We start from the raw sequence: 22,386 nt of genomic DNA on the forward strand, positions 1-22,386 counted from the left end.
CTGGCACTGTGGGGACATCTGTATACCTGGCACTGTGAGGGACATCTGTATACCTGGCACTGTGGGGACATCTGTATACCTGGCACTGTGAGGGGCAATTGTATACCTGGCACTGTGAGGGGCAATTGTATACCTGGCACTGTGGGGACATCTGTATACCTGGCACTGTGGGGGGCATCTGTATACCTGGCACTGTGGGGGGCATCTGTATACCTGGCACTGTGGGGGGCATCTGTATACCTGGCACTGTGGGGGGCATCTGTATACCTGGCACTGTGGGGACATCTGTATACCTGGCACTGTGAGGGGCAATTGTATACCTGGCACTGTGAGGGACAATTGTATACCTGGCACTGTGAGGGACAATTGTATACCTGGCACTGTGGGGACATCTGTATACCTGGCACTGTGGGGACATCTGTATACCTGGCACTGTGGGGGGCATCTGTATACCTGGCACTGTGGGGGGCATCTGTATACCTGGCACTGTAGGGGGCATCTGTATACCTGGCACTGTGGGGGGCATCTGTATACCTGGCACTGTGGGGGGCATCTGTATACCTGGCACTGTGAGGGGCATTTGTATACCTGGCACTGCACTATTGGGGGCATATGTGTATCACGTCCCATTTTTACTGGCCACTCCCATTTTTTTGGCATGCGCGCCTCCGGCGCACACACACACAGTGCCTCTAAGGGGCAGACCTACTGGGGGGCAGGGTAATTTTTTAAGTGGAGAATTTTTGTATGGCCCCCGAAGGATTTTATAAATATCCAAATGGCCCTCTGTAGAAAAAAGGTTCCCCACCCCTGCCCTAGAGCTACATTCTCCAATAATGTCTGCATCACAGGGCGGGAGATCCGTGGCTGATCCTGCGTCATGCAGTGCTGACGCAGTGGATTTATCTGAGGAAAATATTCCAGCTGAGGGTCAAGGTATTGGGGGTTCTGTACCCCTTGGTCAGCCTGCAGCACCGGTGGCACACCAAGACCCACCTTGGGCTGCTTTTTCTAATTTACTTAGTACGCTAGTAATGAGACTTGCGCCCCCTGTGGGACCTCCCTATGCCTGTACAATCACATATTGTCCCTGTTGTAAATCCACCATGGGTGGATTCTCTGTCGACTCCGTTACAGCAGTTAAATCAGTCCTTGGTTAAACAAAAGCCTGACTCTCGCTCCACTAGGACCAAAGGGTCATCTAAGCGGGCCATTTCTTCCTCACAATCCACGTATGTTTCGGATACTTCATCCGATGAAGATGGTGTATATACTGACCCATTAGACACTGATGCAGATGCTTCTGATGGGGAATCTACAACACAGGTGGATGTTCCTGACCTCTTGGAGGCTATCAAACTGATTCTTCAGATCGATGAAGAAACAACCTCCAGATACGTCTAAGAAACCTGATAAGTTCAAACGTCAGAAGGTTACTAAATTAGTTTTTTCCACATTTGGACCATTTAGTTGACATACGTCAGGAATCCTGGGAGTCTCCAGGAAAGAAATTCTCCCTGTCTAAAAAGATGCTAGCTCGTTATCCCCTCGCTGCAGAGTTAAGTAAAAATTAGGAAACATCACCTTCGGTGGACTCGCATGTTGCACGTTTGGTGTCTTCTACTCTGCCTGTCACTACCGAAGGAACCGATGGATAAGCGTGTGGAGGGTTGCTTGAAGTCTATTTAAACTCTTGCAGGAGCTGTGCATAGACCTACCATAGCGGCTTCTTGGGCTGCAAAAGCTATTGAAGCCTGGGTTCAAGAAATTGAAGCGGAGCTACCTTCTAATTTTTCTGATAATGCCAGAGAGTGTCTTTCATATATTACCACAGCCTCTCATTACATACAGGAGGCAGCCTCTGATGCCAGTGTGCTGGCAGCCAAAGCGTCTACTTACTACGTCCATTCTGGCTCGCCGGATTCTGTAGTTGCGTTCCTGGTCTGTAGATCTGGACTCTAAAAAAAACCTTGAAGATGATCCCTTTTAAGGGTAACATGCTTTTTGGGGAAGATCTGAACAAGATTGTTGCTGACTTAGCGTCTGCTAAAACTGCCTGTCTGCCTAGTACCAATCCTTCAGCTCCGAAAACTAAAAGTACCACCTTTCGTTTCTTTTGGCCTCCAAGTAAAGCAAAGGGTCAGTCGTACCCGAAACAGGCTCACACTTCCAAAACCTCTAAGCCCAAACCTAAACGTTCCTGGGCTGCCCGTCAGCCTGCTTCCAAACCAGACAAGCCTGCTGCATGACGGGGCGGGCCTCCTACGTTTGGTGGTACAATCCCTCTTGGAAACAGGAGTGATAGTGCCGGTGCCTCTGGCTCAGAGAGGCAGGGGTTACTATTCAACTCTGTTCCTAGTTCCGAAACCGAATGGAACCTCACGGCCCATTCTCAACCTCAAGTCTTTGAACATATTTGTGAAGGTATCCAAATTCCGTATGGAAACTCTTCGCTCTATTGTTCTGGCCTTGGAGCCCAAGGACTGTATGGTATCCCTGGATGTTCAGGATGCTTACCTACATATACCTATTGCCATGTAGCATCAGCAATATCTGCGGTTTGCTATTGGCAACCTACATTATAAATTCCAGGCCTTGCCTTTTGGACTGACCTTAGCTCCGCGAATCTTCACCAAGGTCATGGCGGTCATGATGGCCCTTCTACTCCGTCAGGGTATCAGGATCCTGCCGTATCTGGACGACTTGTTGATCCTGGCGAACTCCTCATAGGTTCTCCTCCGTCATCTGGAACGGACGGTCCAATACCTGCAAGCTCATCAACTAGAAGAAATCCTCGCTGGTTCCTGCTCGGAGCATGGTACACCTGGGGGCGTTACTGGACACACACAACCAACGGTTGTTTTTGTCTCCGGAGAAGGTCCTGAAACTTCAGGACAGGATACGATGCTTCCTCTCTCGCCCTCGTGTATCGATACACTCGGCGATGCAAGTACTAGGCCTCATGGTAGGGGGGTGGGCAATTATTTCAGCTGGGGGGCCACATAGCACATTCCAGCGAATATTCGAGGGCCGCACACAAAATATCCCCTCCCTGGGTACAGTTGCCAGCTCCCCCCTCTCCTTGTGCACACACAGGTACTAGCATCACAAACACACACACACAGGTGTAGGTGGGTACAGGGTGTTTACGCAAAGCTTCAGGGGGTGTACACTGTCAAAAACGTCGGGAAGGTAGGTGTACAGGGTGCCATATACACAGAGGTAGGGGGTTCTGGGTATCAAACATGGGAGGGGAGTACAAGGTGTGTAACACACACACACACAGGGGTAGGATGGTACTGGGACACGCACCAGGGGTGAGGGGGATAGTGGGGGTCACGCACAGAGATATGAGGTACAGTGATTCACACAAGGGGGGGGGGGGGTAGGTGGGTACAAGGCTCCCAGGGTGCTCACCTCTCTCTGCACCAATCCACTGAGCTGCAGGGTATGATCTGCGGGACCCAGATACAGGCCAGGGGGATCAAGGCAGGTCGCTTAACAAGTGTTGCATGGAGCCGCGCCACCAGTCATTTCGGGAGTAAGGCCGGAACTGTGACCGGGAGGCCAAGGTCTGCTTCCTCCTCCCTGGAGGAGGGAGGGTGCGGGAGATGCTGCTGCTGTTCCTCCATGGTGATGCAGCAGGGAGCAGGAGGTGGAGCTGGCCGAGGAGGTTAGCCAGGGAGCAGGAGACAGCCGGCATCCAGCTGCCCAGATGATCCGCTGGCCCCACCCGCTGCTGCCTACATCCGCTGCTGCCCTTGCTTTGGCTCCGCCCCCTGCACCGCTCAGCGCCCGACGTCGGAAAGGAAATCCCGGTCAGCAGCCCCTGTGACGTGACCGGGATTTCCTCAGCGGCGCCGTGTCTTGGAGCTGCTGTAGTGCAATGACAAGCGGCTCAGCCAGTCGGGTCGCTTGTCATTGGGCACTGGTGGGGGACAGCGGGCCAGGCAGGATCGGTTCGCGGGCCGCATCCGGCCCGCGGGCCGCATGTTGCCCACCCCTGCCTCATGGTGTTGGCTTTCGACATGGTAGAGTACGCTTAATTTCATTCTTGCCCTCTGCAGAGGTTAATCCTTTCCAAGTGGGACAGCCTGCTTCACCGGATCAGGTCTCGCATGATTTCCTTGACTCTGGAAGTTCGTCTGTCTCTGAGCTGGTGGCTCCAGGACCAACGATTGAGCAGCGGTCGTCCCTTCTGGATCTCCAACTGGGTCCTCCTAACGACGGATGCCAGTCTGTGGGGTTGGAGCAACACTCTCTTCAGGGTCGGTGGACCAGGGAGGAAGCTCTCCTCTCGATAAACATTCTGGAGTTGCTGGCAGTGTCCAAATTCTCTGAAACTGGCCCTGTCTCTGGTACAGAACAGACCTGTTCAAGTACAGTTGGATAACGCCACCACGGTGGCGTACATAAATCATCCAGGCGGCACCCGAAGCCGCATGGCAATGATGGAAGTGTCAAAGATTCTTCTATGGGCGGAACGCTATCTGTCATCCATATCGGCAGAGTTCATTCTGGGGGTCCTCAACTGGGAAGCGGACTTCCTCAGTCATCAGGACGTACACACCAGAGAGTGGAGCCTTCATCCGGAAGTCTTTCAACTCCTAGTGAACAAGTGGGGCATACCAGATGTAGACCTGATGGCATCTTGACACAATCACAAGGTTCCGGTCTTCGGAGCAAGGACAAGGGATCCTCAAGCAGCGTTCGTGGACGCACTGGCAATTCCATGGAACTTTCAGCTGCCGTACGTGTTCCCTCCCTTGTCACTCCTGCCCAGGGTAATAAGGAAGTTCAAGCAAGAAGGAGGATTACTACTTCTAATCGCTCCAGCGTTGCCCAGACGGCATTGGTTCTCAGACCTGCAGGGTCTCTCGAAAGAGTGTCATCTTCTACTTCCGCAACGCCCAGACCTCCTCGTTCGGGGCCCTTGTGTCTACCAGGATCTGGCCCGACTGGCTTTGACGGCATGGCTCTTGAAACTTCAGTTCTGAGGGCCAAAGGTTTTTCTGAGGCGGTCATTCAAACTATGTTTAAAGTCCGCTTCGGCTCGGATTTATTATAGGGTCTGGAATTCTTACTTCACCTGGTGTGCGGCTAAGAATTATGATGCATACAAGTTCAGTACTGCCAAACTTTTGGCTTTTCTGCAACAGGGCCTTGACTTAGGCCTTCGTCTGGCCTTCCTCAAGGTTCATATTTCAGCCTTGTCGGTATGATTTCAGAGAAAAATTGCGACTTTGCCTGATCATACTTTTACTCAGGGTGTTCCTCCTGTGGCTCCTTGGGATTTGTCGGTTGTTCTGGATGCCCTACAAGAGTCTCTGTTTGACACTCTTGAGTCTGTGGACCTTAAATGGCTTACACTTAAGGTCTTATTTTTGCTGGCTATTGCCTCTGCTAGAAGGGTTTCAGACTTGGGTGCCTTATCCTGTCGGTCACTCTTTCTGATTTTTCACCATGACCGTGCAGTTTTTAGAACTCGCCCTGGTTATCTGCCTAAGGTGGTGTCGTCTTTCCACCTTTTAACCAAGAGATTGTGGTTCCGGCTTTTATCTCTCCTGATTTGTCCTCCAAAGAATGTTTTTTTGGATGTGGTATATATGTGAAGAGAACCGCCTTTCTTAGGAGATCTGATTCTCTCTTTGTTCTTTTTGATTTTCACAAATGTGGCCGGCCTGCGAATAAGCAGACCTTGGCCAGATGGATTAGAATGGTGATTGCACATGCTTATGTACAGGCTGGACTTCCAGCTCCTGCTACTATCAAGGCCCATTCTACTCTGTCTGTTGGACCTTCTTTGGCGGGCCGCCGTGGCTCGTCCCTAGAACAATTGTGCAAGGCGGCTACGTGGTCCTCAGTGAACACGTTCGTCAGGTGCTATGCCTTTGATACTTCCGCCTCCCAGGATGCTTCCTTTTGGATGCCGGTTTCTTGTGCCTGCTACAGTGCGTCCCCTCCCATGAGGAACTGCTTTAGGACATCCCCAATGTTATTCCCTGTGGAATACCAGTGTACCCCGCTGCAGAAAAGGAGATTTATGGTAAGACTTACCTTCATTAAATCTCTTTCTGCGAGGTACACTGGATTCCACAGGGCGCCCACCCTGACGCACTTAGCTTCTTTGGGTTTGTATGGCATTAGCTGCTGATACCTTCTCCTGTCAGGAGAATGTGGTTATATGTCGCTACTAACTACTGTCGTCTTTTACCTGCTACTGCATTGGACTGGTTAACAAAACTGAGCTCCAGTGCCTGGAGGCGGGGTTATAGAGGAGGCGGTGCAGTGCATCCTGGGAACAGTCAAAGCTTTAGCCTGTTGGTGCCTCGGATCAAGAGCCAACTCTACACCCCGATGTTATTACCTGTGGAATCCAGTGTACCTCGCAGAAAGAGCTTTAACAATGGTAAGTCTTACCATAAATCTCCTTTTTCCTGTAGACTGTAAGCTTGCGAGCAGGGCCTTCCTACCTTTACCGGTCTGTCTATATTTGCCCAGCTTTTTTGTATTACTGTTGGTCTAATTGTAAAGCGCATTGTTTCATATGCTTTGGTTGGAATATAAGGATTTTAACAGAATACTGGACCTGGCTATAGAGATTGAGTGCCCCAGGGGACCCTATTACACCCTTTTTATACCTCATGGCTGCTCCAAAGCTGTTATGTAAAATAATCACAGATCCAGCTCCATCCGACCCTTCATTTCTCTTGTTACGCTTATATCTAGGTAGTTATTATTGTTTATGTGGTGCCAAGGAACTAAAACAAGTCTTTGGTTTTGTAAAAAGGGAAGTAGTCATTAAGTTTATGTTGGCAGTTGGTATGTCGACACCATCATTCTGACCCCGCTGTAATGTCAGATAAAATATATTAACCACGTCGACAATATTTCTCTGACGTCCTAGTGGATGCTGGGAACTCCGTAAGGACCATGGGAATAGACGGGCTCCGCAGGAGACTGGGCACTCTAAAAGAAAGATTAGGTACTATCTGGTGTGCACTGGCTCCTCCCTCTATGCCCCTCCTCCAGACCTCAGTTAGAATCTGTGCCCGGCCAGAGCTGGGTGCTCCTAGTGGGCTCTCCTGAGCTTGCTAGAAAGAAAGTATTTGTTAGGTTTTTTATTTTCAGTGAGATCTGCTGGCAACAGACTCACTGCTACGTGGGACTGAGGGGAGAGAAGCAAACCTACCTGCGTGCAGCTAGCTTGGGCTTCTAAGGCTACTGGACACCATTAGCTCCAGAGGGTTCGAACACAGGGCCTGACCTCGATCGTCCGTTCCCGGAGCCGCGCTGCCGTCCCCCTTGCAGAGCCAGAAGACAGAAGAAGGAGATGAAATCGGCGGCAGAAGACTCCGGTCTTCATTAAGGTAGCGCACAGCACTGCAGCTGTGCGCCATTGCTCCCACTGCACACCACACACTCCGGTCACTGTAGGGTGCAGGGCGCTGGGGGGGGGGGGGGGGGCGCCCTGGGCAACAATAAGAATACCTTTTGGCACTAAATACACATAATACAGTCTGGAAAACTGTATATGTGTAAAAAACCCTGTCATTAAGCTATACAAAACGCGGGAGAAGCCTGCCGCTGATCTCTGGTCAGGGACCTCCTGAAACCAAAACAGGTATCGGTGCATCACTGCACGCGAGTCCTGGGAAAGATGGTGGCTTCTTACGAAGCAGTTCCCTTCGGCAGGTTCCATGCAAGGATCTTTCAGTTGGATCTGTTAGACAAATGGTCCGGATCGCATCTTCAGATGCATCGGTTGATCACCCTGTCCCCAAGGGCCAGGGTGTCTCTGCTGTGGTGGCTGCAGAGTGCTCATCTTCTCGAGGGCCGCAGATTCGGCATACAGGACTGGGTCCTGGTGACCACGGATGCAAGCCTCCGAGGATGGGGGGCAGTCACTCAGGGAAGGAACTTCCAAGGACAGTGGTCAAGTCAGGAGACTTCACTACACATAAATATACTGGAACTAAGGGCCATTTACAACGCCCTGAGTCAAGCAGAGCCCCTGCTTCAAAACCAACCAGTGCTGATTCAATCAGACAACATCACGGCGGTCGCCCATGTAAACCGCCAGGGCGGCACAAGAAGCAGGATGGCGATGGCAGAAGCCACAAGGATTCTTCGATGGGCGGAGAATCACGTGCTAGCACTGTCAGCAGTGTACATTCCGGGAGTGGACAACTGGGAAGCAGATTTCCTCAGCAGGCACGACCTCCACCCGGGAGAGTGGGGACTTCATCCAGAAGTCTTTACGCAGATTGTAAACCGTTGGGAACGGCCACAGGTGGACATGATGATGGCGTCCCGCCTCAACAAAAAGCTAAAAAAATATTGCGCCAGGTCAAGGAACCCTCAGGCGATAGCTGTGGACGCACTAGTGACACCGTGGGTGTACCAGTCGGTTTATGTGTTCCCTCCTCTTCCTCTCATACCCAAGGTACTGAGGATAGTAAGAAAGAGAGGAGTAAGAACTATACTCATCGTTCCGGATTGGCCAAGAAGAACTTGGTACCCAGAACTACAAGAAATGATCTCAGAGGACCCATGGCCTCTGCCTATCAGACAGGACCTGTTACAGCAGGGGCCCCGTCTGTTCCAAGACTTACCGCGGCTGCGTTTGACGGCATGGCGGTTGAACGCTGGATCCTAACGGAAAAGGGCATTCCAGATGAAGTGATTCCTACGCTGATAAAAGTTAGGAAGGATGTGACAGCAAATCATTATCACCGCATATGGCGGAAATATGTTGCTTGGTGTGAGGCCAGGAAGGCCCCAACAGAGGAATTCCAGCTGGGGCGATTTCTGCACTTCCTACAGTCAGGAGTGACTATGGGCCTAAGATTGGGGTCCATAAAGGTCCAGATTTCGGCCCTATCTATTTTCTTTCAAAAAGAACTGGCTTCACTGCCTGAAGTTCAGACGTTTGTTAAGGGAGTGCTGCATATTCAGCCCCCTTTTGTGCCTCCAGTGGCACCTTGGGATCTTAACGTTGTGTTGGATTTCCTGAAATCCCACTGGTTTGAGCCACTTAAGACCGTGGAACTAAAGTATCTCACGTGGAAGGTGGTCATGCTGTTGGCCTTAGCATCGGCTAGGCGCGTGTCAGAATTGGCGACTTTGTCATGTAAAAGCCCTTATCTGATCTTCCATATGGACAGGGCAGAATTGAGGACTCGTCCCCAATTTCTCCCTAAGGTGGTATCAGCGTTTCATTTGAACTAACCTATTGTGGTGCCTGCGGCTACTCGGGACTTGGAGGACTCCAAGTTACTGGATGTAGTCAGGGCTTTGAAAATCTATGTAGCCAGGACGGCTGGAGTCAGGAAAACTGACTCGCTGTTTATCCTGCATGCACCCAACAAGCTGGGTGCTCCTGCTTCAAAGCAAACTATTGCGCGCTGGATCTGTAACACAATTCAGCAAGCTCATTCTGCGGCAGGGTTACCGCATCCTAAATCGGTAAAAGCCCATTCCACAAGGAAGGTGGGCTCTTCTTGGGCGGCTGCCCGAGGGGTCTCGGCTTTACAGCTTTGCCGAGCTGCTACTTGGTCGGGTGCAAACACATTTGCTAAGTTCTACAAGTTTGATACCCTGGCTGAGGAGGACCTTGCCTTTGCTCATTCGGTGCTGCAGAGTCATCCGCACTCTCCCGCCCGTTTGGGAGCTTTGGTATAATCCCCATGGTCCTTACGGAGTTCCCAGCATCCACTAGGACGTCAGAGAAAATGAGAATTTACTCACCGATAATTCTATTTCTCGTAGTCCGTAGTGGATGCTGGGCGCCCGTCCCAAGTGCGGACTCTCTGCAATACATGTATATAGTTATTGCTTAACTAAAGGGTTATTGTTATGAGCCATCTGTTACTGAGGCTCAGTTGTTGTTCATACTGTTAACTGGGTATGGTTATCACAAGTTGTACGGTGTGATTGGTGTGGCTGGTATGAGTCTTACCCTGGATTCCAAATCCTTTCCTTGTGTCAGCTCTCGCGGGCAGAGTTTCCTTAACTGAGGTCTGGAGGAGGGGAATAGAGGGAGGAGCCAGTGCACACCAGATAGTACCTAATCTTTCTTTTAGAGTGCCCAGTCTCCTGCGGAGCCGTCTATTCCCATGGTTCTTACGGAGTTCCCAGCATCCACTACGGACTATGAGAAATAGATTTACCGGTGAGTAAATTCTTATTTATGTTAAGTTATAATGCTGACATGCTTACAGGGCTTTATCTCGCATGTCAACAGTGTCTGCATTCTCCCATTGATATGTTAGCTGCCACAAAACTTATGCGTTCCTTAAACAAACGCATACAAAGAGGGTTTGCTGACAGTCCATAGAGAGAGAGAAGTTTTTTATAGTAGGGGAACTTCCACAGATAGATAGATAGATAGATAGATAGATAGTGATCACACTGGTCCCAGGGAACCCTCTCTTTTAAAAATTGGGGTCCTGCCTGTCCTTTTCTGGGTCCCATTGGAATGAATATTCTTATTAATCTTCTTAATTATTCAAATATAAAAACAAGGACTTGTTTTTATATTTTAATAATTAAGAAGATTAATAAGACAGTGCTGCTGGGCTGTGTAGTATACTGTACATAGTAGACACTTGCACCAAAGCTGTAACTAGACATTTTGGTTTCCCCCTACCACACACATAAAGAAGAGGTAGTGCATGCCGAAGGAGCGGTGCAAAAATTTAGGGGTGTGGCTTTGTGGGGGAAGGGGTGTGGATACATAATAGTACCAATTCGCATTACATCACACACATTGCGCCAGGTAGAGCACTTATACACAGTGATCGTGGTTGTCAGCGAGGGAAGGGGGTGCCCGCAGTCATCGCGTATGTCAGTGGGGGTGCCAAGGGGAGGAGTGACAATGACTGACGTAGTCAGGGCTGGATTAAGGCTAGTGGGGGTTCCAGGCAACAAAGGTGTGGGGGCCCCCACCAATAAAGCGGACTGTGCACACTGTTGCTATCAATAGAGAGAGGGAGAGGGTGAGAGATTAAGACAGTGTCAGGGAGAGGAAGAGACCGTGAGGAACAAGCGAGAGAGGGAGAGAGCCTGAAATAGAGAAGGGGGGGGAGCAAGAGAGGGAGAGAGTCGGGAAGATCGAGAGAGGGAGAGGGTGCGAGCAGGACAGAGTCAGGGGGGTGATCTTCAGTATGCCGAATGTCGAGATCCCGGCGCACAGTATACCGGCGCCGGGATCCCGACACCCGGGATACCGACAGCTACTCTCCCTCGTGGGGGTCCACAACCCCCCTGGAGGGAGAATAAATAGCGTGCGGGGGGGGGGGGGAGGTGGAGAGGGAGGGTGTCAGTGAGGTAGAGAGAGAGTCAGGAAGACAGACAGGGGAGAGCACAGCGCACACAGTCTCCGGCACTCGCCTCCCCCCATCTCCGCAGCACATACACAGCAACCAGCTCTCACCTCTCCCCCTGCACAGCGCACACAGTCTCCGGCACTCACCTCTCCCCCTGCACAGCGCACACAGTCTCCGGCACTCACCTCTCCCCCTGCACAGCGCACACAGTCTCCGGCACTCACCTCTCCCCCTGCACAGCGCACACAGTCTCCGGCACTCGCCTCCCCGCACAGCGCACACAGTCTCCGGCACTCGCCTCCCCGCACAGCGCACACAGTCTCCGGCACTCGCCTCCCCGCACAGCGCACACAGTCTCCGGCACTCGCCTCCCCGCACAGCGCACACAGTCTCCGGCACTCGCCTCCCCGCACAGCGCACACAGTCTCCGGCACTCGCCTCCCCGCACAGCGCACACAGTCTCCGGCACTCGCCTCCCCGCACAGCGCACACAGTCTCCGGCACTCGCCTCCCCGCACAGCGCACACAGTCTCCGGCACTCGCCTCCCCGCACAGCGCACACAGTCTCCGGCACTCGCCTCCCCGCACAGCGCACACAGTCTCCGGCACTCGCCTCCCCGCACAGCGCACACAGTCTCCGGCACTCGCCTCCCCGCACAGCGCACACAGTCTCCGGCACTCCCCTCCCCGCACAGCGCACACAGTCTCCGGCACTCCCCTCCCCGCACAGCGCACACAGTCTCCGGCACTCGCCTCCCCGCACAGCGCACACAGTCTCCGGCACTCTCCTCCCCCCATCCCCGCACACAGTCTCCGGCACTCTCCTCCCCCCATCCCCGCACACAGTCTCCGGCACTCTCCTCCCCCCATCCCCGCACACAGTCTCCGGCACTCTCCTCCCCCCATCCCCGCACACAGTCTCCGGCACTCTCCTCCCCCCATCCCCGCACACAGTCTCCGGCACTCTCCTCCCCCCATCCCCGCACACAGTCTCCGGCACTCGCCTCCCCGCAAAACATACACAGCAACTAGCTCTTCCTCTCCCCCCGAACAGCACACACACAGTCTCCGGCACTTACCTCCCCCCATCCCCCCAGCACATACACAGCAACCAGCTCTCCCCTCTCCCCCCGAACAGCACACACACAGTCTCTGGCACTCACCTCCCCCCATCCCCCCAGCACATACACAGCAACCAGCTCTCCCCTCTCCCCCCCGAACAGCACACACACAGTCTCCGGCACTCGCCTCCCCTCATCCCCCCAGCACATACACAGCAACCAGCTCTCCCCTCTCCGCCCGCACAGCACACACACAGTCTCCGGCACTCACCTCCCCCCATCACCCCAGCACATACACAGCAACCAGCTCTGCCCCTGCACAGCACACGCACACAGTCTCCGGCACTCACCTCCCCCGATCCCCGCAGCACATACACAGCAACCAGCTCTCCCCCCGCACAGCACACACACAGTCTCCGGCACTCACCTCCCCCCATCCCCCGAACAGCACATACACAGCAACCAGCTCTCCCCTCTCCCCCCGAACAGCACACACACACAGTCTCCGGCACTCACCTCCCCCTCCGAACAGCACACACACAGTCTCCAGCACTCACCTCCCCCCATCCCCGCAGCACATACACAGCAACCAGCTCTCCCCTCTCCCCCCGCACAGCACACACAGGGGTATATTTACTAAGCTCCCGATTTTGACCGAGATGCCGTTTTTTCATCAAAGTGTCATCTCGGTAAATCTCGGTCATTTACTAAACACTAATCACGGCAGTGATGAGGGCATTCGTAATTTTTTGCTAGTTTAGGTAAAAAATTACGAATGAATACACCATCGGTCAAAACGCGGCTGTTTAAGTATGAATCTCGGTCATTTACTAAGAAGTGCAAAGCAAAAAAAAACAAAACACTGCCGTGAAAAATTACAACTCGTAAAAAAGTGCTAAAAAAAAACAGACCTGCTTTTTTTTTCCGTGATTGGAGATGCATGCAGGGATCCATGAGATCCGTGCATGTATATCAGTTGGAAGGGGTGGGAAAGTGCTTATTTTTTCAATAAAAATTGCGTGGGGTCCCCCCTCCTAAGCATAACCAGCCTCGGGCTCTTTGAGCCGATCCTGGTTGCAGAAATATGGGAAAAAAAATGACAGGGGTTCCCCCATATTTAAGCAACCAGCATCGGGCTCTGCGCCTGGTCCTGGTCCCAAAAATACGGGGGACAAAAAGAGTAGGGGTCCCCCGTATTTTTAAAACCAGCACCGGGCTCCACTAGCTGGACAGATAATGCCACAGCCGGGGGTCACTTTTATATAGTGCCCTGCAGCCGTGGCATCAAAAATCCAACTAGTCACTCCTGGCCGGGGTACCCTGGGGGAGTGGGGACCCCTTCAATCAAGGGGTCCCCCCCCCCCAGCCACCCAAGGGCCAGGGGTGAAGCCCGAGGCTGTCCCCCCCCCATCCAATGGGCTGCGGATGGGGAGGCTGATAGCCTTTGTTGTCAAAGAAAAGATATTGTTTTTAGTAGCAGTACTACAAGGCCCAGCAAGCCTCCCCCGCATGCTGGTACTTGGAGAACCACAAGTACCAGCATGCGACGGAAAAACGGGCCCGCTGGTACCTGTAGTACTACTACTAAAAAAATACCCAAAAAAAGACAAGACACACACACCGTGAAAGTATAATTTTATTACATACACATACACACATACATACATACTTACCTTAAGTTCCCACGCAGGTCGGTCCTCTTCTCCAGTAGAATCCAAGGGGTACCTGTTGAAGAAATTATACTCACGAGATCCAGGGGTCCAGGCTCCTCGGGAAATCCAGGGGTAATCCACGTACTTGCATAAAATAAGAAAACGGAAAGCCGAGCCACGAACTGAAAGGGGCCCCATGTTTTCACATGGGACTCCTTTCCACGAATGCCAGAAACCCACTCTGACTGATGTCTAAGTGGGTTTCTTCAGCCAATCAGGGAGTGCCACGTCGTAGCACTCTCCTGATCGGCTGTGTGCTCCTGTACTGAGTGACAGGCAGCACACGGCAGTGTTACAATGTAGCGCCTATGCGCTCCATTGTAACCAATGATGGGAACTTTCTGCTCAGCGGTGACGTCACTTTAGGTCAACCGCAGGGCAGAAAGTTCCCATCATTGGTTACAATGTAGCGCATAGGCGCTACATTGTAACACTGCCGTGTGCTGCCTGTCACTCAGTACAGGAGCACACAGCCGATCAGGAGAGTGCTACAACGTGGCACTCCCTGATTGGCTGAAGAAACCCACTTAGACATCAGCCAGAGTGGGTTTCTGGCATTCGTGGAAAGGAGTCCCATGTGAAAACATGGGGCCCCTTTCAGTTCGTGGCTCGGCTTTCCGTTTTCTTATTTTATGCAAGTACGTGGATTACCCCTGGATTTCCCGAGGAGCCTGGACCCCTGGATCTCGTGAGTATAATTTCTTCAACAGGTACCCCTTGGATTCTACTGGAGAAGAGGACCGACCTGCGTGGGAACTTAAGGTAAGTATGTATGTATGTATGTAATAAAATTATACTTTCACGGTGTGTGTGTCTTGTCTTTTTTTGGGTATTTTTTTAGTAGTAGTACTACAGGTACCAGCGGGCCCGTTTTTCCGTCGCATGCTGGTACTTGTGGTTCTCCAAGTACCAGCATGCGGGGGAGGCTTGCTGGGCCTTGTAGTACTGCTACTAAAAACAATATCTTTTCTTTGACAACAAAGGCTATCAGCCTCCCCATCCGCAGCCCATTGGATGGGGGGGGACAGCCTCGGGCTTCACCCCTGGCCCTTGGGTGGCTGGGGGGGGGACCCCTTGATTGAAGGGGTCCCCACTCCCCCAGGGTACCCCGGCCAGGAGTGACTAGTTGGATTTTTGATGCCACGGCTGCAGGGCACTATATAAAAGTGACCCCCGGCTGTGGCATTATCTGTCCAGCTAGTGGAGCCCGGTGCTGGTTTTAAAAATACGGGGGACCCCTACTCTTTTTGTCCCCCGTATTTTTGGGACCAGGACCAGGCGCAGAGCCCGATGCTGGTTGCTTAAATATGGGGGAACCCCTGTCATTTTTTTTCCCATATTTCTGCAACCAGGATCGGCTCAAAGAGCCCGAGGCTGGTTATGCTTAGGAGGGGGGATCCCACGCATTTTTTTTAATTATTTTACAGTGTTTAATTAAAAAAAAAAAAAATAAGAACCCCAGCACGGATCACACAGATCCGGCCGAGATTGATTGTAAAAAAAAACGGCAGTGTTTTGCTAATCACTGCCGTAAAAATAGGTAAAAAAAAACGAATGACATCGACATCGGAAGAAAAGAAAAACCCGAATACGACAGCTTAGTAAATCCATCGTAATCAATTCAAAAAGTTGCAGTTTTACACTGTCGATGTCATTCGTGATTGAACTTTGACCTTTTTTCGGAAATTACGAATCTTAGTAAATTTACCCCACAGTCTCCGGCACTCGCCTCCCCCCATCTCCGCAGCCCATACACAGCAACCAGCTCTCACCTCTCCCCCTGCACAGCGCACACAGTCTCCGGCACTCGCCTCCCCGCACAGCGCACACAGTCTCCGGCACTCGCCTCCCCCCATCTCCGCAGCACATGCACAGCGCACACAGTCTCCGGCACTCGCCTCCCCGCACAGCGCACACAGTCTCCGGCACTCGCCTCCCCGCACAGCGCACACAGTCTCCGGCACTCGCCTCCCCGCACAGCGCACACAGTCTCCGGCACTCGCCTCCCCGCACAGCGCACACAGTCTCCGGCACTCGCCTCCCCCCATCCCTGCAGCACATACACAGCAACCAGCTCTCCCCCCGCACAGCACACACACAGTCTCCGGCACTCCCCTCCCCCCATCCCCCCAGCACATACACAGCAACCAGCACTCCCCTCTCCCCCTGAACAGCACACACACACAGTCTCCGGCACTCACCTCCCCCTCCGAACAGCACACACACTGTCTCCAGCACTCACCTCCCCCCATTCCCGCAGCACATACACAGCAACCAGCTCTCCCCTCTCCCCCCGCACAGCGCACACACAGTCTCCGGCACTCGCCTCCCCGCACAGCGCACACAGTCTCCGGCACTCGCCTCCCCGCACAGCGCACACAGTCTCCGGCACTCGCCTCCCCGCACAGCGCACACAGTCTCCGGCACTCGCCTCCCCGCACAGCGCACACAGTCTCCGGCACTCGCCTCCCCGCACAGCGCACACAGTCTCCGGCACTCGCCTCCCCCCATCCCTGCAGCACATACACAGCAACCAGCTCTCCCCCCGCACAGCACACACACAGTCTCCGGCACTCCCCTCCCCCCATCCCCCCAGCACATACACAGCAACCAGCACTCCCCTCTCCCCCCGAACAGCACACACACACAGTCTCCGGCACTCACCTCCCCCTCCGAACAGCACACACACAGTCTCCAGCACTCACCTCCCCCCATCCCCGCAGCACATACACAGCAACCAGCTCTCCCCTCTCCCCCCGCACAGCACACACAGTCTCCGGCACTCGCCTCCCCCCATCTCCGCAGCCCATACACAGCAACCAGCTCTCACCTCTCCCCCTGCACAGCGCACACAGTCTCCGGCACTCGCCTCCCCGCACAGCGCACACAGTCTCCGGCACTCGCCTCCCCCCATCTCCGCAGCACATGCACAGCGCACACAGTCTCCGGCACTCGCCTCCCCGCACAGCGCACACAGTCTCCGGCACTCGCCTCCCCGCACAGCGCACACAGTCTCCGGCACTCGCCTCCCCGCACAGCGCACACAGTCTCCGGCACTCGCCTCCCCGCACAGCGCACACAGTCTCCGGCACTCGCCTCCCCGCACAGCGCACACAGTCTCCGGCACTCGCCTCCCCGCACAGTGCACACAGTCTCCGGCACTCGCCTCCCCCCCATCCCTGCAGCACATACACAGCAACCAGCTCTCCCCCCGCACAGCACACACACAGTCTCCGGCACTCCCCTCCCCCCATCCCCCCAGCACATACACAGCAACCAGCACTCCCCTCTCCCCCCGAACAGCACACACACACAGTCTCCAGCACTCACCTCCCCCCATTCCCGCAGCACATACACAGCAACCAGGTCTCCCCTCTCCCCCCGCACAGCGCACACACAGTCTCCGGCACTCGCCTCCCCGCACAGCGCACACAGTCTCCGGCACTCGCCTCCCCGCACAGCGCACACAGTCTCCGGCACTCGCCTCCCCGCACAGCGCACACAGTCTCCGGCACTCGCCTCCCCACATCCCTGCAGCACATACACAGCAACCAGCTCTCCCCCCGCACAGCACACACACAGTCTCCGGCACTCACCTCCCCCCATCCCCCCAGCACATACACAGCAACCAGCACTCCCCTCTCCCCCCGCACAGCGCACACACAGTCTCCGGCACTCGCCTCCCCGCACAGCGCACACAGTCTCCGGCACTCGCCTCCCCGCACAGCGCACACAGTCTCCGGCACTCGCCTCCCCGCACAGCGCACACAGTCTCCGGCACTCGCCTCCCCGCACAGCGCACACAGTCTCCGGCACTCGCCTCCCCGCACAGCGCACACAGTCTCCGGCACTCGCCTCCCCGCACAGCGCACACAGTCTCCGGCACTCGCCTCCCCGCACAGCGCACACAGTCTCCGGCACTCGCCTCCCCGCACAGTGCACACAGTCTCCGGCACTCGCCTCCCCCCCATCCCTGCAGCACATACACAGCAACCAGCTCTCCCCCCGCACAGCACACACACAGTCTCCGGCACTCCCCTCCCCCCATCCCCCCAGCACATACACAGCAACCAGCACTCCCCTCTCCCCCCGAACAGCACACACACACAGTCTCCAGCACTCACCTCCCCCCATTCCCGCAGCACATACACAGCAACCAGGTCTCCCCTCTCCCCCCGCACAGCGCACACACAGTCTCCGGCACTCGCCTCCCCGCACAGCGCACACAGTCTCCGGCACTCGCCTCCCCGCACAGCGCACACAGTCTCCGGCACTCGCCTCCCCGCACAGCGCACACAGTCTCCGGCACTCGCCTCCCCACATCCCTGCAGCACATACACAGCAACCAGCTCTCCCCCCGCACAGCACACACACAGTCTCCGGCACTCACCTCCCCCCATCCCCCCAGCACATACACAGCAACCAGCACTCCCCTCTCCCCCCGAACAGCGCGCGCACACACACACACACACACACACACTCTCCAGCACTCACCTCCCCCCATCCCCGCAGCACATACACAGCAACCAGCTATCCCCTCTCCCCCCGCACAGCACACACACAGTCTCCGGCACTCGCCTCCCCCCATCCCCCCAGCACATACACAGCAACCAGCTCTCCCCTCTCCCCCCGAACAGCACACACACACAGTCTCTGGCACTCACCTCCCCCCATCCCCCCAGCACATACACAGCAACCAGCTCTCCCCTCTCCCCCCGAACAGCACACACACACAGTCTCTGGCACTCACCTCCCCCCATCCCCCCAGCACATACACAGCAACCAGCTCTCCCCTCTCCCCCCGCACAGCACACACACACAGTCTCCGGCACTCACCTCCCCCCATCCCCGCAGCACATACACCGCAACCAGCTCTCCCCTCTCCCCCCGCACAGCGCGCACACAGTCTCCGGCACTCGCCTCCCCACAACACACAAAGTCACCGGCGCACACACAGCAGCACATACACGCACCTGCGAGCCGTTGGATCCCCCTTAAATGCAGCCACAGCAGAGGGACACCGTCCCTGGGAGTCTTGCACTCTCTTCCAGGGAGCCGCGCCATCATGCTGGGAACCTGTGAAGCCGCCGCATGTAACCAGGAGAGGAGCGGTAAGGCTCCACCTCCCCTATTTAAAGGCACAGACTCACTCTGATTTGCTGCTGCGGAGCACGTCCCCGGGGACCCTCCCATTTTAGTTGAGTCCCCGGACCTCAAAAGCGGGTAAAATACGCGCTATAGCACGTTTTTGAGATCACTGTATATAGTATATTAGTCCAGCAGATTGCAATGGGTAAAGCTCATAGTATGCTGTGTGATGGAAATATACGGCCAATGTTGGTTTTGGGGGGCTAAAGGGAGAAGCACAATAAATGTAATGTGAATTGCTCCAGTTTTCCCGTTCTGCTGGGGATTTGGGGAAATCCCAGATTCACCGGTTCTGACCAAAAATTTATTGGCATCAACCAGTCAGGGATAATGAATATGCGGAGTTCCACCAATTTCCCAGTGGATCAGCGGTGTTGACCAGTGCTGGGGAATCGCGGCGCTGATGTAGGGCCGACACATAAGTCTCCGGGCTCTGTGTAGAGGTGATATAATTAAGGGGTGTAGAAAGGATGGTTTTGGGAATTTCATTCTGAAAAAGCTGAGTTGTCTGGAAGTGTTTGGGGATCTGTAAAAGTCTGGCTGTGCGGGGGAGGGAAGTCTGCAGGGTGGCTGTATGTAGGGCATAGAATTCACAGGAACATTCCAAAGGTACGAAGGTGACCAAAGAGTGCAGTTATAGACAGATACAGGGCAACCTGCGAATGACGTAACTGAGAGACCACACAATGAGAGAGAGCCCAGCTCGTCAGAGCTTACATTTTATTATCCTTTGTGGCATGTAATAAATAAGATGATAATAGAGGGGATGCCATGTACTAATTGTCAAGCACAATGAGGATCCCGAAAGGTAGGTGCCAAGACGAGGGCTCTGAGCTCCCTCTGCAGGTCCTGTCCCTTTGTTTGTGACATCATGTGTAGGGGGCAGTGCCGCCATCACTGGGGAGCTGCGGCAGAGCTTGGAGAGACTTGAAGACGCTCCGGGCAGCTGTAAACACGACAGGGTGACTGCCTGCAGCGTCCACAGGATACTAAGGGTGGCATTGCAGCAGCGATACTGGCAGTGCTGTGTGCGTCTGCACCGGTAGCACACCCCCAGTTACAGCCCTGGGTAGAGCAATGAGAGAGGAAAGTGAGGTGGACAGAAGAGTTGATGATAAGCTGGGAAAGGGCGAGGCAGGAGTTGGGATGGCCAGAGAAGAGAATATTACAGTAATCATGGAGGGAAATGATGAAAACATGAATGAGTGTTAGTAGCTTCCAGTGTACGTAGGTTCTAGCTGAATTCCCTGAGGTGTGACATTAACATCATGGAATGGCAGCAGAGTGTCCAGTGACATAACGGGTGCATGTTCCCATCTTTGAATGAAGCAAGTGTCATCTTACCCTTGCTATTCAGACCTTCTCTTCTGCTTTTCTTTGTTTGAGGCCTGCCCACTGCTCCACGTGATTGCAAAGTTACTGCTCCACGTGATTGCAAAGTTAAGGGTGGACTGGTTTCCCCTACCAGGGAGTCAGGATCCACAACCCTAATGTGTGGATAATGGTGCAGAACTCGGAATTTCTTGGGTGATTCAGCAAGAACCCAACTGTTCTACCTTCCCAGAAGTTGTTTATACCACTTTCAGTCAGAAAAGTCTGAAAGTCCTGGCAATTACCCAGCATTTCAATGCCGGGTCGTTTTGCCAAGACCTGCCTGACCCCCCCCCACCCCTCTTTCACACTGACAGGCAAATTACCGGGTCGAGAATTTCAACGTGGTAATTTGCAGATCAACACGGGTATTTTGTCTGTGTGAAAGGGTCAACCCGTGTCACAATTCCCGTGTCTCTGACCCTGCTAAATTCCAGGGTTGAAGTCCCGGGAATTACAACACGGGTTGACACTTCCACAAAGAAAAAAGACCCGCGTGTTTCATGAAATTACCGCGTGGAACTGCTTCACCCGGTAATTTCACTTTCTGTCTGAAAGGGGTATTCTTTTACCAGCAGATCTTAGGGACAATGGTCCCAACCTTCATGGTGGAGGAGCTTTATGGTACCGTTTAATCCACTTCCAGTTCAAATTCAAGGAATATGCAAATTATTGCCAAAGGGCCATAATGATATAGTTGGACAACTAATCCAGATCCCCCCCCCACCCCCAACCCACCCAAATCTTATAGGCCCTACACACTGGCCGACATCACTGCACGATATGAACGATCTTGTTCATTAATGAACGAGATAATATTCATATCGTGCAGTGTGGATGCACCAGCGAAGAACGATGCGCGGCCCCGCGCTCGTTCATCGCTGGTGCCCCGTCGGATGTGCATACAGGCCAATATGGACGATCTCGTCCATATTTGCCTGCAGTTCTTTGGAGCCTTGTGACGGGGGGAGTGAAGTAACTTCACCCCCGCCGCTGGGTCAGCCGTCTGGCAGCTCGGCGGTGGAACGGCCAATGTGTAGGGCCTACTCTCTCTCTCTCTCTCTGCACATGTTACATCTGTCCCACCTGCAGTACAGCATGGCTTTGCCCATTAGCAAGCTTTTTTTGGTTTAATAACAAACCTGTATAATCCCCTATGTGTACTTTTGCTTCTGTGCATGTGCTCCCTATTTGCCTCTGACTCGGAATTGGGTCCGTTATGTGTGAAATTATCCTGGATCATTGCTGCACTTCTGTGCAAACGGATAAAACCATTGTTATAAAAGTCAAAGTGACAGATTGCTAAACCACTGGTTGCATAGTCTGTCGCTCAGCAATTCATCTCTAATGTAATAAATTACAGTAATTGCTGTGGAGATTTTATTCCTCACTTCATAGATGAGCTGTACATAAGTACCGACAACAAAATGGCTGACTGTGCCGTGTGTCTGTCATGTGACCACATGCTGCTCTGTATTTTGTGTACTAATGATAGTGTTTTTTAACATTTTCTTTAGCCATGAACATGATGGAAAGGACGATGACGACAGAGTTTTCCATATCCACGACTAGAGTTATTCCCGTCAAATGTAGATGGGTGAGTAGAGACATTATTTTAATTTTTTTATTATCTGTGTAATTGATAACAGTAACTTTATTGCAGTCACGTTTTCCAAAGGTTACAATTTTATAATCTTAGTATTGCCTCACTTTATGCGGATACGTTCTGGATATAGGGGGTAATTCCAAGTTGATCGCAGCAGG

At 53.5% G+C, this 22,386-nt stretch overlaps 1 protein-coding gene across 4 annotated transcripts in view; it reads left to right on the forward strand.

Moving 5' to 3' along the window:
* Positions 1-22,386, forward strand: part of TTC3 (tetratricopeptide repeat domain 3) — a 182,770-nt gene that overhangs the window by 16,814 nt on the left and 143,570 nt on the right. For all 4 annotated transcript variants that reach the window (XM_063956554.1, XM_063956557.1, XM_063956556.1 and 1 more), the window contains exon 2: positions 22,140-22,219. In XM_063956554.1, coding sequence (XP_063812624.1) covers positions 22,142-22,219 — 78 coding nt within the window. In that variant the 5' untranslated portion in view covers positions 22,140-22,141. The remainder of the gene's footprint in view (positions 1-22,139; positions 22,220-22,386) is intronic.

Source organism: Pseudophryne corroboree, chromosome 2, assembly GCF_028390025.1.
Source record: "Pseudophryne corroboree isolate aPseCor3 chromosome 2, aPseCor3.hap2, whole genome shotgun sequence".
In the NCBI taxonomy this organism is placed as follows: domain Eukaryota; kingdom Metazoa; phylum Chordata; class Amphibia; order Anura; family Myobatrachidae; genus Pseudophryne; species Pseudophryne corroboree.